This window comes from Lynx canadensis, chromosome C1, assembly GCF_007474595.2.
Source record: "Lynx canadensis isolate LIC74 chromosome C1, mLynCan4.pri.v2, whole genome shotgun sequence".
Taxonomy (NCBI): Eukaryota; Metazoa; Chordata; class Mammalia; order Carnivora; family Felidae; genus Lynx; species Lynx canadensis.
The window spans coordinates 98,491,713-98,506,806 of NC_044310.1; the positions used below are offsets into that span (position 1 = coordinate 98,491,713).

The following is a 15,094-nucleotide window of genomic DNA, read 5'->3' on the forward strand; positions in this document are numbered from 1 at the left end:
GCATCTGGGGTAAAATGAGGCAGCAGCCTGTTTTCCGTAGGAAGCCTGAACATACACACACATAGACAGTTGCACCCCTTGGTGTCATTTGTACTAGCTTTTTGTGTTCCTCTGGGTCCTTTGGACTCAGCCAGAGGCTACGGGAATGACTTTCAGTTTGAATTTCTAGGAATGAGAAGTAAATGCTTCTCTGTGCTGGTTTAGAATTTCCTTTCTTCTTGTGTTATGCAAAGGTGTAGGGTGACAGTGTGTCCCAGATTTTTTTGGACAGACCAAAGTGTAAACATTTTGCAGTGTTGCCCCCACAAGAAAGTCCTAGAAAATGAATTTAGGCAGATTGTAAGCAAATCAAGTCAGCTACAGAAATTCTAAAATTCACAGTGTGAGGCTTTGAAAAGGTGTATTTTCAATTCCACTGTTGAGGGTGGAGTGACAGTCTCTGTTTTGGGTCTTTGGATGGCAGGAGGAAAATACTAAGTTGGGAGTAAAAATGAGCTTATTCCTTGTAGGTGGGTGGCGTGGGTGGGTATTGGCTGCGTGCGTGTGTATATGTGTGTGTGTAGAATTTTTCTAAGCTCAAAATCAAATCTGCAATGTATTTTGATGAGAAGTGATTCACGTGGTATAAACGTGCTAGCTGATGATCAGTCATTTTTGTTTTTTTCAGGGAGAGAAATAGAGAGAGACACAAATCACCCCGGAATAAAGATGGCAGAGGGTCAGAAAAATCTGTCACCATTCAAGCTCCCACTGGAGAGCCCCTGTTGGCAAACGATTCCACTCGGACAGAGGAAGTTCAGGTAAGGATCAAAGGCAGTCTGTAAGCACACTGCCACTGGATCAAGACTCTTTTCAGTAAATGTTTTCCTAAGTCTTGTTGCAGTAGGTTCTCTTGGGTTTTTATCTTTATTTTTCTAGCATGATAATTAGTTTATCTATGTCTCGTGGTTTCTTGTTGGTCTAAGGACAGCCTGTCCTGCCATTGGCTGCCTTGGGGATTGTTCTCAAATGCGATTGGTTGGCCTGCTTTGACTATGGTGTTGAAAAGAAGCCAGCCGGGCTGATGACAGGGCAGAGAAAGGGAAAGTTACAGGCTGTCGTCTCCAGAGACTCGTTCCAAAGTGGAACAGTACGGGAGGGAAGGAAATGTCCTCTCTAGCAGCCCTGAGTGGCATGGTGAAGAAGAGGTTCAGAGAGCCCAGACTGGCCGCTAAGAGATATATGAAATAAATCGGGGGCTGGACACTTAGATGCCCGGTAGGAAAACCTGGAAGAATGAAGTAGGCCCTCAGTCACAGAGAAGGGACACACACATATCAGGCAGGCTGGGGGCTGAGCAGCAAACTGTGGGGCACCTCAGCGTCCGGACAGAGGCGTAGAGCGTTGGGGTCTGTGGCAAACTAGAGAATGCATTTCCTCTGTCAAAGGAGCAGCAGCTCCCCAGCTCTGGACACGTCTTACTGCTCAGGGGTGCAGGAATTCTGTGTTTCTGGGTGTACTGGTACTTAAGAAGAGCTGGAAATCAGGATTTTATGTGAAGTCACCCAGTTTTAAAATATTGGCAGTGTATTAAAAGACACCGTGTGGGTTCTTCTCTCTGGGTCCTGACTATCTGGCAGCCCGCCTGATTTAAATAAACATCTGAGCTGTACTCAGAAACACGCTTGCATACCTTGCACAGCTCTTGAAATACATGCACGTACAGCCTTGGCCCCGAATAGATGTATGCTCACACCTGCAGCTGCACACATACGTGCATCTTTAAGCAGACAGAGGCGCTGAAATTGGGATTCCTCAGAGCACACGAGGTACTCTCAGAACCCAACGCTCAGCTGTGGGACGAAGGTGGAGTTTGGCCAGTGATGAGTAAATGTCGTCAGTAGGAACGTTGCACTATCTGCCACGGCTCTGGGAGGGCCAGAGGGGTGGCCTTGGCTGGCTGACCCTGAGATTGGACGCCCTTGAAGTGCTGCAGGGCGGCAGTTTCCTTCCGCATGTGGATTCCGCAGTGCTGGCGGCCCGCTGGGAGGACATTTCTTCTTTGCCGCTTCTCTACACCTTGGAGCTCGCCGGGAAGCTGTTCGTGTTTACGCTAAGTTGATGTGATGGGAAAGGCCCTGACATGGGTTTTTGGAGGCGGTACTTCTCAGCAGCTCTGTGACCAAGGGCAGTCATGACCTTTGTGGGCCTCAGGCTCTTTAGATATCAGATTTAGAGGATCTTAGATCCTTTCTGTTCTAAGAACCCCAAGCTTCGGAGGACGCTTCGGACAGCTACGCTCTTTAGGCACAAGGTGTACATCCATTCAGGGGATTTAGTTAGAAACGCTGGCTAAACCATAGCAGCGTGGTGGTCAACGAAATGACCACGAGACACTAGGAATAATTACTTCCACACTGATTATCAACTGAATATTAGGCCCAGTACACAACATGGAATCCACTATTTATGTTTCACTCTTTCTAGGTGTTATAAAGTAAGTTATTTTATGTAGGCTGTGAACTCACCTTATATTACAAGTTGTTGATTTTTTTTTAATGTTTGTTTATTTTTGAGAGAGAGAGAGAGACAGAGTGCGAGCAGGGGAGGGGCACAGAGAGAGGGAGACACAGAATCCAAAGCAGGCTCCAGGCCCTGAGCTGTCAGCACAGAGCCCAAGGCGGGACTCGAACTCACGAACCCGCAAGATCATGACCTGAGCCGAAGTCGGATGCTTAACCGGATGAGCTACCCAGGCTCCCCACAAGTTGTTGACTTTTGACGTTGTGGCTATTTTTTCCTCTATATCGGTGATTTTTTTTTCATTGTAGGGAATTTACCCACAGAAATGAACAGATTTCAAGTGTAGGGTTTGAGAATTTCAAACAGTTGAATAAACCCAGAGAACTTATACTATCGATACATACGTTTTTATTCCTCTACAAAGTTCTCATGTTCTCCCCAGTCAATTCCCGTCCCCACCCCCACCTCTCCAAGACAGACCCTATTTTGATTTCTACCGCCATAGGTTAGTTTTGCCTGCTTTAGAATTTAATATAATTGGGATCGTACTCTTTTGTTTGAGACGTTTTTTAGTCAGCATAATGATTTTGAGATTTACCAAGTTCTGGTGTGTTTTAGCAATTCATCCTTTTTTATTTTCGCTGAGTAGTATTCTGTCATCTGAATATACTACAGTTTGTTACCCATCCTTCTGGTGATAGATAGACATTTGAGGTGTGCCATTTGGGGCTACTGTGAATAAAGCTGTTAAGAACGTTCTGGCACGGGTCTTCTTGCGGATGTGTATTTTCATTGATTTTGGATAAAACCGTGGGAGTGGCATTGTTGGATCATACAGTTCAGCATATAGTGAAATTTGTATGACACTACCAGACCCGTTTTCAAGAGTGCTTGGACCATTCGGTACTTCCCTCAGACATGTGTGAGAGAGTCTTGGTGGCTTTTGGCTGTTGTCCTAGAGAGTTTGTGGTATGGGATACGTGTAACCTTCCAAGTCGAAGACCTGTTTGTTCATCGGTCAAGACCATTGCCACCGCCCACCAGTCCTTGTCACGATCTGTTCATAGATCGTGATTCTGATCATTTCTAGATCTAAGGTTCTTGTTCAGTTATGAGATCCCAATTCTTGCTGATTCAGCTGTCAACTTAAACTAGATTTTTCAAAGTTGGTGTCTTACGCATGAATTTCACCCAGCTTGTCCCTACATCAGACTGTTTTCTCCAAGTTAAATCATGTACACAAATCTCTGAGGCAAAAACCTCTTTGGAACCCCTGTGGCTTTTCATTGCCTTTGTAGTGAAGTCAGGTTTGCTTGCCAGCGAAATAGCAGAATTGTTTGAAAATCTTAACAAGTGGATCTTGGTAAAGGAAGAGACTGCTTGCTCCAACTGGAAGCTACCTCAGACTTTAAAAAGAGAGAGGAAAGCACAAAAGTCAGAGACACTGCAATAGTCTGGTAGTTCTGTACCAGTCTGTATTCCGTGTGTCAGTGAGAATGTGTGTTTAGGGAGGAAGTTTTTTGTTTTTTTTTTTTAATTTTTTTTTCAATGTTTATTTATTTTTGAGTGACAGAGACAGAGTGTGAGCAGGGGAGGGGCAGACAGAGAAGGAGACGCAGAATCTGAAGCAGGTTCCAGGCTCTGAGCTGTCAGCACAGAGCCCGATGTGGGGCTTGAACTCACGAACCATGAGATCATGACCTGAGCCACCCAGGTGTAGGGAGGAAGTTGTGAGTTGTCCTGGCCATCCGTACTTGAATTTGCTTAGGTTGCTCGCTGAGAAACATTGTCACGGAGTGCTTGACACTGATACTTCTTGAAGAAAAAAAAAAAATAGTTACAGGTTAGCTGTGATTTGTACATAGCAGTGAAGGTCGCTGGCTCTTCAGAGCTGCTGGGGGGTATTATAATACCTCACTTCCGGAAGTTGGACTTTGTCGGCCTTCGTAACCCAGCCATGAACTGAGGCGAGAACAGAGTTTTCTTATGTTACGGGTGAGCCCTCACATGTCAGTCTCACGGCGGGATTGCTTATTGGGCCAAAAAGCCTCTCCAGAGATTCCAGCACGGGGGATGATAATCAACATGATAAGAATGAATCCCCCAACAAACACACCAAAAGGGTAGACTGCGTTTTCTCTGTTTGGAAAGGTCAGTATATGACCCCCTTGGAAAAATGCCAGTGAAAACCGTTCAGGTCAAAACTTCCTGTATTTGAAGACTTAAGCCTCCGTTTTCTGGGATGCCCGTGGGTGTGGGCTGGTTCAGAGAGGAGGGCCCTCCGTGGGCACCGCGTGTCCAAATGCTTGCTTCGTGGCTTTTACCAGTGACCTGCCACCTGTGGCTCTTCACGCTCCCTGTTTGTGTTCCCCGTCAGGATGACAACTGGGGAGAGACCACGACGGCCATCACAGGCACCTCAGAGCACAGCATATCACAGGAGGACATTGCCAGGATCAGCAAGGATATGGAAGACAGCGTGAGGCTGGATTGCAGGCGCTACCTGGGCCTCACCGTGGCCTCGGTCCTTGGACTGCTGGTGTTCCTCACCCCCATTGCCTTCATCCTGTTACCCCCCATCCTGTGGAGGGACGAGCTGGAGCCTTGTGGCACAATTTGTGAGGGACTCTTCATTTCCGTGGCGTTCAAACTCCTCATCCTGCTCATCGGGACCTGGGCGCTCTTCTTCCGCAAGCAGAGAGCTGACGTGCCGCGCGTCTTCGTGTTCCGTGCCCTTCTGTTGGTCCTCATCTTTTTTTTTGTGGTTTCCTATTGGCTGTTTTATGGGGTCCGCATTTTGGACTCTCGGGACCGCAACTACCAGGGTATCGTGCAGTACGCGGTGTCCCTCGTGGACGCCCTCCTCTTCATCCACTACCTGGCCATCGTCCTGCTGGAGCTGAGGCAGCTGCAGCCCATGTTCACACTGCAAGTGGTCCGCTCCACCGATGGCGAGTCCCGGTTCTACAGCCTGGGACACCTGAGGTAAGGGCTGCTGACTGACGTCTTTCTAGGAGGCCGCATGTGAGGGGTGAGGACAGGTGCCAGGACCAGAGTCTGACTCCTTCCCTGAGGTTCTGGGAAGACGTGTGAGTGTGCGTGTGTGTGGTGGGGGGGTGTCCCTGTCCGTGGACTTTCCTGACTGCCAGGTGGGGTGACACAAATGCTGCCTGTCATCCAGGTTGGAGTTTTGTTGGGCAAGCTCTCAAACATGGCAGCTCCCAACAGAGCTGGAGGAAGGATGCCTAGTGATGGCTGCTGGCCTTGCCCCTGAAATTGGCCTGTGGGCAGTGGACAGAGTGGCCAGCACCTCCAGGCTGCTCAGAATCGCTCATTGTTCCTTTATTTTCCACGCCCAGAGGCGTCCTGGTCTAGGCACTAAATTATACGGCCACCCTAGTGACCCTCCAGTAACGAATCAGGTGCAGGTTGGAGACCCTGAACTTGTGAGTTGAGTGTTTTGAAAATGTACGTATGTGGGACAAAGTTAGAAATACATTGAGATGTCATACTTTAAATCTGCGTATATAATCTCCTTGGTGGTCAACTAAAAAAGCGATGGTCGTATTTTATCTCATTTATTTTTATTTATCCCAAGGTAAGCGCTTCGTGTAGATTGTCACGTTTAGCCCTCACAGAACCCTTTGCTATAGGTACTCTTCATCCCAGTTTTTTTTTTTTTTTAATTTTTTTTTTAACGTTTATTTATTTTTGAGACAGAGAGAGACAGAACATGAACGGGGGAGGGTCAGAGAGAGGGAGACACAGAATCTGAAACAGGCTCCGGGCTCCAAGCTGTCAGCACAGAGCCCGACACAGGGCTCAAACTCACGGACCGCGAGGTCATGACCTGAGCCGAAGTCGGCCGCTTAACCAACTGAGCCACCCAGGCGCCCCTCTTCATCCCAGTATTACAGATGAGGGGGATTAGGACACTTAAACAATGTGTAGAAACTAGTAACGGCTGGCCTTCGTTCGCAGTCACCTAGTTGTTGTGAAGCTGGGCCTAGGTTAATGCCCTCGTCATGGTATGTCTCACTTTGTGTGTACGGGACTATTTGTCTGTTTTCTCCCACCAACTGAGGAAGGGGCTGAGGACAGGGGCCGTGTCTCCTTCTCATCGCACCCCCAGTGTCTGGCCCCGGAGCGTGGCATATAGCTGGCACTTACAGGGCTCCCGGTGAACGGATAGCCTGGGATGCCCGACTTGGCCATCTCGTCGGGCTCTCCTGCCTCCTCGGGCGATATATGTTGAGGTGTGTAACCTGCCTGGCACCTGGTGAGCCCTTAGTTAATTGTGGCCATTACGGCCTCTGATCGTGCAGCTGGCAAAGCGGCCAGTATCGGCAGGCGCACCTTAGTGGATCTCAGAACAATGGGCTTTGTCATAGTTCTGGCTGGGACACAGGAAGGTGGCCCAGCCCTGGTTTGCAGCTGGGCCAAACCGGCTCAGTGTTGGCACACACCCTCTTTCATTCCTCTGGCTTCACCTGGGCCACCCCAGGCCTGGGCGGTAGGGGGTGGTGGGTTAGCATTGGAAGCTGCTGCCATCCTGACCGGTCCTTGGAGGGAATTGATGTCTGAGTCACGCGCCCTGCACAGCAGAATCCTGTGTTTTGAGTCCTTCACAGATGCCCGTGGGGCTCTGAAGGCAAGTAAGCCGCTGCTGCTTGTTCATCTCTGCTTTCTTTCCCCCTGTTTTGCGGTGGAGAATGACCGGCAGACTTGCATTAGACACCTGTCAGGTGTGCAGCCCGGCACTGGGGCTCCTGATGCGCGATGGCTACCTTCAGGGCTCTGTTGCGATGCTCCTGGGGCCCACGGACCCTTCTCGGTTGTTCTCACCATGACCGACAGCTGCCCAGCCTCTCCCTGCCAACCCTGAAGCCACTAACCCCAGCCCCCAGGGAAACCCGAGCGTAGCACCTTGCCAGCGGCCCCGGGGGGGAGCGTACTGAGGGGGTGCCCTGGTCTTCCTGGTGGCTTCTCTCCGGGCCCTTTGTTTTCCTCCTCTTCCTGCCTTCAGTAAGGCCCTCTTTGTCCTCAGGTGGAGACCCTGCTTCTGGGGTGGAAAGGTGGCTGGGGAAGGGGAGACGCCTTTTCTACAGGAATGCCTGGCCGCCCCCGTGACAGCCGGTCTGTGCGAGCTGGAGCGGGCTTGGCACCTCTCCTGCTGGCACCGTGTGGGCTCAGTCACCCGCCGACTCTTGGGCTAAATCTGGTCTGCGCCCAGCGGTGGCCGGAAGAGTCACGGGGCCAGAAATAGAACTTCTAAACCCTTTCGTAAAGTGTGGAAACGGGAGGGGTGGGGGAACCAGAGAGACAAAGAGCGAGGCCGGGAATCAGATCAGCTGATGTGCGCGGCCCTTCTCCCTTCCCTTTATGTAAAGCCTTCCCCGTGGCAATGACCTGATGGGCTTAGGTGCAGGGCCACGGTGAGTTCTTAGTCCTTGTTTTGTCCTCAAAGATGATTTTCTTGAATCGACTGAGCTATTTTTGACAGTTGTCAAAAGAATGCCTGTTCTTTCGTTTCTCGAAGCAAATATGCTCCTCGTTAGCTCTCACAAAAGGTACAGTGGCCCTGTTTGTTGGCAAGAATGGAATTATGGGCTTATTTGAAAACTTCCAGAAAAATAAAAGAATATTGTGGTACGAAGTGAGACATTGTCAATAGACTAAGATATTACTAACGTTTGTCCAGTGCCTTGGGGATGACAGGGGCTTTTTAGATGTCTGCTGTCATTTCCCTCTCTTGCCCTGCCAGGGTGGGGCAGGTGGTATGGGGCTGCCGCCCTTTACAGAGGAGAACCCAGGGAGCCTAGGTGGCTCAGTCAGTCTGACTCGGGTCATGATCTCATTGTTCGTGAGTTCGAGCCCCACATCAGGCTCTGTGCTGACAGCTCAGAGCCTGGAGCCTGCCTCACGTGTGTGTGTGTGTGTGTGTGTGTGTCTCTCTCTCTCTCTCTCTCTCTGCCCCTCCCCTGCTTGTGTGCTCGCTTGCGCTCACTCTCTCTCTCTCAAAAATGAATAAACGTTAAAAAAAATTAGAGGGGAGCCCAAGCTGCACACAGATCAGGGACCTGTGTGCCCTCCTGGGGGTCCCACCCCTCCCCTGCAGCACCCTGGGTCTCAGCACATCTGCTTTGTAATTATGCATGCACACCTCCCTGGTCACCTCCTTGACCCCATTCTCACAATGAGCTGCTGACTTTTCCAGGATGTCACCAAATATTGGTAAGTTTCGATCTGACCACATTTGGGGAGAAATCCAGAAGAGAGACAAATGGCATTTGATTATCATAATTAATATATTTCTCAGTTTTGAGCTCTTTAAAGCCAAATACTGTGAATGTTGGAGCGTAGAAGCCAGTCGAATTGACTGAATCTGAGATGTAGGAGAGCAGTTTACAGTGAAACCCTAAGGTAACAATCACCTGGTCCTTACCATGTGCCGAGCTCCTTCTGCGCTCCTAACAGAACTCATTTAATCTGAACAGTCCTGGGGGAGGCACCATTATCCTCATCTTCAGAGGAAGGAACTGAGGCACAGAAGAGTTAAGCTGGTTGTCTGCTTGTGATTGTGGGAGCCAGAGTTTGAGACCAGGCTGTCTGGTTCCAGAATGTTCTTAACCTTTGGATAGATGTGTCCATGTTCACATCACTGCTTTAAGAACACATGAACGAACTCATCAGCAATTTGGAGTTGCTCACCGTGGGCCAGGCTGGGTGCTGGCGATTTTTTTAAAATACGTGATTCTACTGAACTCTCAGCTGCAGGGCTGGAAAGGAGAGAATGCAGAGAGGATTGCCAGAGATGTCCGGCTTGCGCTCTGCAGCCATTCCGTAGCCCATTGGTTCTTTTTGTTCAGTCAGTCAGCACACAAAACCTGGGCCTTGAAACCATAGCGGTACGCGGCCGACTCCCCCAGCCACCTCGGGCTCCCATTCTCAGAGTCTGCTTGTTCTTACTTTGCATATAGTTCTAACGTTTGCTTACCGACTTCTGTACCTCAAACAAGTCCACAAGTAACACATTTCAAGGGAGAGCTGCTATAGGGAGGCATGTGAACATCAAGGAAAAGTGGTAGCGGGGAGTCATCAGCAGAGAGACTGGAACCACAAAAGCAGGTAGAACTCTTGCCTGTTGACAGTGACCCGTGTTCTGTGAGATATTCATCTGGCTGAAGCTCCGTTGTACCTAATTCAGCGAGCAGGCTTTGACTGTGTGGGTTTCTAGGCATGCTTCATTCACTCACGTGGAGAGTATCTTATAAATTGGTGCCGACCCTGCACCTTTTTATCAAGGGTCTGGTTACTGACCATAGAATCACCTGTGCTTTAGAAAAAAGGATTCACGGATTGCTTTTCAAACAATGCAGGTTTATGGTCATGCATGATCGTAGCATTGCTGTGTTGAAAGGGGCGGTTGTGTCCCACCCCCAAAATTCATAGGTGGAAATGAGAAACATGTCACTGGAGAGTGGCGAAGAGACCATTTTTGTTATAAAGTGGCAAGGAACTTGGCTGAACTGTGTTCATGTTCTGGTGTTCTGTGGCAGGGAGAACTTGTGAATGATGGAATTGGATTTCTGGCTGAGGAATTTTTTTAATAGTTTTTTTTTTTAATGTTTATTTACTTAGCATGCATGCCAGTGTGTAAGCAGGGGAGGGCAGAGAGAGAGGGAGGGAGAGAGAGGATCCCAAGCAGACGCTGCACTGTCAGCGCAGAGCCTGACCAGGGGCTCGATCTCATGAACTATGAGATCATGACCTGAGCAGAAATGAAGAGTCAGGTGCTTTGACTGAGCCACCCAGGAGCCCCGATGTTTAGCTGAGAAATTTCTAAATTTTTTTTTTTCAACGTTTATTTATTTTTGGGACAGAGAGAGACAGAGCATGAACGGGGGAGGGGCAGAGAGAGAGGGAGACACAGAATCGGAAACAGGCTCCAGGCTCTGAGCCATCAGCCCAGAGCCCGACGCGGGGCTCGGACTCACGGACCGCGAGATCGTGACCTGGCTGAAGTCGGATACTTAACCGACTGCGCCACCCAGGCGCCCCAAGCTGAGAAATTTCTAAGCAAGGTGTTGAGGATGCAGCTTGGGTCCTCCTTAACTGCTTATAGTAAAATGTGACAAGGAGATGTGTTGCAGAAGGGAAAGGTCGTTAAGCAAAAGGGAATCCAAACTTGAAGGTTTGGAAAATTTTCAGCTTATCCATATAGCAAAAAATGATGAAGTGGATACTAAAGAGAACAACATCAAGGGTGTGGTCACACAACTGTTTGATGTTTTCTAAAGTTTGTTTGTTTATGAAATCTCTACACCCAATGTGGGGCTTGAACTCATGGCCCCGAGATCTAGAGTTGCGCGCTCTACCAACTGAGCCAGCCAAGCTCTGTTTGATTTAATCAGGATTTGATCAGCCATTCCAGCAGAAGCCAAGAATAAAGATGGGAAGATGGGTTTGTCCCAGTAGTAACACTGTCACCTGGGACTAACAGATACAGAGAAGGGGGTGTAGAATGAAGAAAGGCTGAGAACATGTGTTATCCTCACGAATAGGGAGGAATGACCCCAAAGATGATCCAGAGATCATCGGGCTGCCACTCCCACTACAGGCCCCAGGTCCAGGTTCCTTTTTCATTGCCTTCAGAGGTTGGGTCCCCCACTTGGGGCCACTGCTGAGAGCTGCTTGGGCAGGGCCAGCCCTGAGCCCCGAGGACACCGTGTTGAACCAAAGAGGATTACCCTTAAGATCAAGATCTTAGGATCTAATGGAATTGGCCTTGCTAGGTTTTGGACTTGTCTGGGACCCATCAACCCTTTCCTCCAGTTTCTCCCTTTTGGAATGAGAATGCCTATCCTATCCCTATCTCATTAATATATTGGAAGCACATAAGTTGTCTGGTTCCACGGGTTCACAGCTGGAGTGGGATCTTTGCTTCACTGTAGGTTATACCTTGAGTCTCAGCACTTAGATGAGATTTTGCGCTTAGGGCTGGTGCCGGAATGAGTCAAGACCTTCTGGGCTGTTGGGATGGAATTGGCATATTTTGCATGGGAGAAGAACATCAATTTTAGGGGCCAGGGGTGGAATGTTATGGATTGAATTGTATCACCCAGAATTTATAGGTTGCAACTCTAAACCTTGTGTGGCTTTATTTAGAGATGGGGTATCTGAAGAAGTCATTAAGGTTCAGTGAGGTCATAGATCTGATAAAACGCATGCTCTTATAAGAAGAGACACCAGAGAGCTTACACACACACACACACACACACACACACACACACACACACATATGCTCTCTCTCTCTCTCTCTCTCTCACCCCTGTGCTCACGGATCGAGGAACAGCCATGTGTAGATATCATGAGAAGGTTGTCATCTGTAAGCCAGGAAGAGGGCTCTCACCAGAAACTGAATCAGCCAAACCTTGGTCTTGGACATCTGGGCTTCTGAACTCTAAGAAAATAAGTTTCTGTTGTTTAAGCCACTCAGTCTATGGTATTTTGTTATGGCAGCCCGAGCTAAGACGGGAACATGACACAGTGGTGACTCTTGAGCCCAGAGCCCCAGGAAACCATGGGATCAATGAGCGCAGTTCAACCCTGATGAAACAGAGCTCATATTGTCCCTTCTCCGGCTCACGCCTGCGTCCTCACAGCTCGAGTGGGAGCCTTGCTTCTCTCGAATGCACTTGGGTTTTCTAGTTAGAAGTGAGAAAGCGAGAGTCTCTGGGGGAGATTAAGGTTATTCCAGTAATTCCAGGGCAGATCTACCTCCCCTTGAAATCCTAGGTCTGTGATCCTGGGTCAAGCGATATCCAAGCTGGTAATTACACCGCCGATCAGATTTGACCATCCCGCTGAGCTGTGGGCCCTCCCTCTCACATTCAAGACTGGCATCAACGGGTTTGGTTAGGACCCAGCACCATTGGCTGCAAAGCTGGGGAGTGTTTTTAAATGACCACCGGGGGTTTTGGTTCATGTCATTTATGATCATGGTTTCGTACACAGTTTTCATTTTTAGAGAGGTGTGTTTTGTTTAACTGCTTTTCATCGAAGACGTTTGCCAGTCCCCTAAAAAAGCAAAGGATAAAAATGAGTATAAGCTGAGGAGTAGAGTGGAAAGGTTTTTGCTCGGATCTGCGTTGCTGTGGGAGAATTTGCCGTTTGCGGTTTGGCCCGGGGGTGCCTGTTCGAAGTGGCTGTAATGAGGGTGTGAGACTCTGGACACTGCAGCCCTGTGTTTGGACAGCTGCCTCTTGGCAGTGGCCACAGCTGGGAAGGCTTCCCTTGCACAGTGTCTGCCCATAAGCCCTGCTCTGAGCCCCCGAGGGGCCAACCCTCACAGAGCGCAGCCACCGAATGGCCAAGGAGCCCGTGGATGCAGAACTGGTCTAGATGGCCTTCCCGTGGGGCCACAGGTGGCTAGGACATGCCAACACACAAGAAGGCGGATGGACAGGTGTCTGCGTTCCCTGTCCTGCAGAGCCACTGCCCGGCTCCGCTCTGTGCCCGTTTTGGCTCTGTCTCTGCCGGCAGAGGTCTAGTGGGCCAGGCTGATGGCCCTCAGAATTCCTGACTTTTCATGCTCTGCTCCCGTGGTTCTTCCCAAGGCCAGAGGGATGCTGAGAAATGGGAGGCTGGCTAAGAGAATGCCAGTCAGGCATCCCAAGTGGGTCTGGAGGTACTGTAGTTCCTATCTAAATCTCTGTCTTAGCCCCAAGCAGGCAGTTGTCTTTGATGTTTATCTGGTATGATTCAGCTCAGTAATTTGAAACGCTGAGAAAGCTGAATTTCCATCCCAGGCAGGGCCGGCAGGTGCGGCCCAAATTGGACCATGCAGGGAGGTGGCGGTGTGATGGGGTCGGTGCCCTGTCCCGGAAGCAGGGCTGCGGACTCTTCGGGCAGACCGTGGCAATAGCCAAACCTGCCCCTTACAGGGAGGCGTGTCTCAGGTTTGCCAGCATTTCTGCTGCGGGAAGGGCCGCCAAGGGGACAGCCCGCCATGACGGGATCACCTCCGAAGGAGGTCTCAAGTGTTGACGCCACACTCAGAACCGCCCGCCCCATGGATCATGGCGTCGTGGCCTAAAAGGGAAACACGCGGGACAGCGTTTTGTTGTCTGGCTCCTGAGACCAGAAGAACCAGGCCGGTGTATGTAGCCGTGAGCTACCTCTCATCCTCCCAGACTCCTCCCAGGGAGGCAGAGCGTGGTCTCTGCACATGTTCCCAGTGTGGCCTGCCTGACATTCGGGAGGGTATTTTCCAGGGTGATCGTTTGTTAAGAGGGGGGACGTAAAGTGCAGAGAGAAGGGCTCTGGTGCTCCCCCAGACTGCACTTTGGAGGCCATTCCTTGGTGACCAACCCCGTTTGAGCTGCTCCCGGCCTCTAGTGTCTCTGCCTCCTGATGGGGAGCCCCTGCAGGGCTTGCGTGCAGCCCCATTTGGTGCCTATGCCAGGGACACTTTCCAACCCATAAATATTGATTCAGAGAACTAGGTTTCTGCAGCTTCTGTGTGGCTGGGGAGCCCGCACCCTGGAAGGGAGCCTCCCTGGGCCACGCCAGCGGGACAGGGCCCCAGCTGTGGGGCCTCCGTCAAGGTCGGCAGTCTGCCTCCCATCCCAGGATCTCAGGCAGCAATGTGTGTCGCACCTGGCCCATTGTGACAGAGTCCCTGAAAATCCAGGCCTGTGCCCAGCTCTTTCTACCGTCCAGTCCAGGTCTGTCAGTAAACACAAGCCGTTTCCCATTTTCGCCCCTCCCTGTCCTCAAGTTCCAAGGTGATCATTGCCTGTTCCCTGTGTGGGATTCGTGTAAGCCACATTCCCAAAGGCAGTCTCGAGACAAACATTTTAATTAAAAGGCAGGAGGGGCCAGAGATGCAAACGCTTGTGTGCGCGGTTCCCAGGAGAGGTGGCAGCGGCACTGAGGGGCTAATTATACTCGCATCTCTGGGACTCGGCATGAATATTGCTGCACCTTGTCCTGACTCCTGGTCACCCCAGAGTCACTTTATCTCTACGTCCAGGCCAACAGCGAAGGCCACACATCCAGGCTGCGGCCTTGCTGACTCTTGTGGGGAGAAGTTAGTCAGAACTGAGCCCATCTGCCGGCTCGCCCACACTGGGAGTTGTCACAAAAAGTCGAACCATTTTAGCGTTTTCTCAAAGACCCCGGGTTCAGGCCTAAAAAGCCGTCACCGGATCAGGTACGCCTCTAAGAGTAGTAGGAGAGAGGGAGGCCTTGGTACCCAGGCAGCCTTTACTGTTAGCATCCTCTGGATCTTCCTGGCCGGCTCTCCCTCTCTCCTACCCACACACTCCCTCTCTGTCGCGCTGTCCCCCCTCACCGTCTCCAACCTTTGCCATCCTCTCAGCCTGGCCCTGCTGTTTCCCTGTCTCCATCCGTCTTGCCCTAAATACATGTGTTCACTTCCTAAAGCTGCGGTGGGACCACAGACTGGGTGGCTTAAAACAGTTTTTTCTGTCCGTTCTGGAGGCTAGGAGTCTCAAATCTAGGTCCTGGCAGGGCCGGGCTCCCTCTGAATCCTTCCTGGTCTTCCTGGCTTCTGCTGGCCGTCCTT

The 15,094-nt window shown here is 50.4% G+C and overlaps 1 protein-coding gene across 1 annotated transcript in view; it reads left to right on the plus strand.

The window, feature by feature from the left end:
- The window catches only part of VANGL1 (VANGL planar cell polarity protein 1), a 54,724-nt gene that overhangs the window by 15,267 nt on the left and 24,363 nt on the right, over positions 1-15,094 (plus strand). Inside the window, exons 3-4 of the mRNA XM_030324880.1 lie at positions 668-800; positions 4,880-5,487. Of these exons, the coding sequence (XP_030180740.1) occupies positions 668-800; positions 4,880-5,487 (741 nt within the window). The remainder of the gene's footprint in view (positions 1-667; positions 801-4,879; positions 5,488-15,094) is intronic.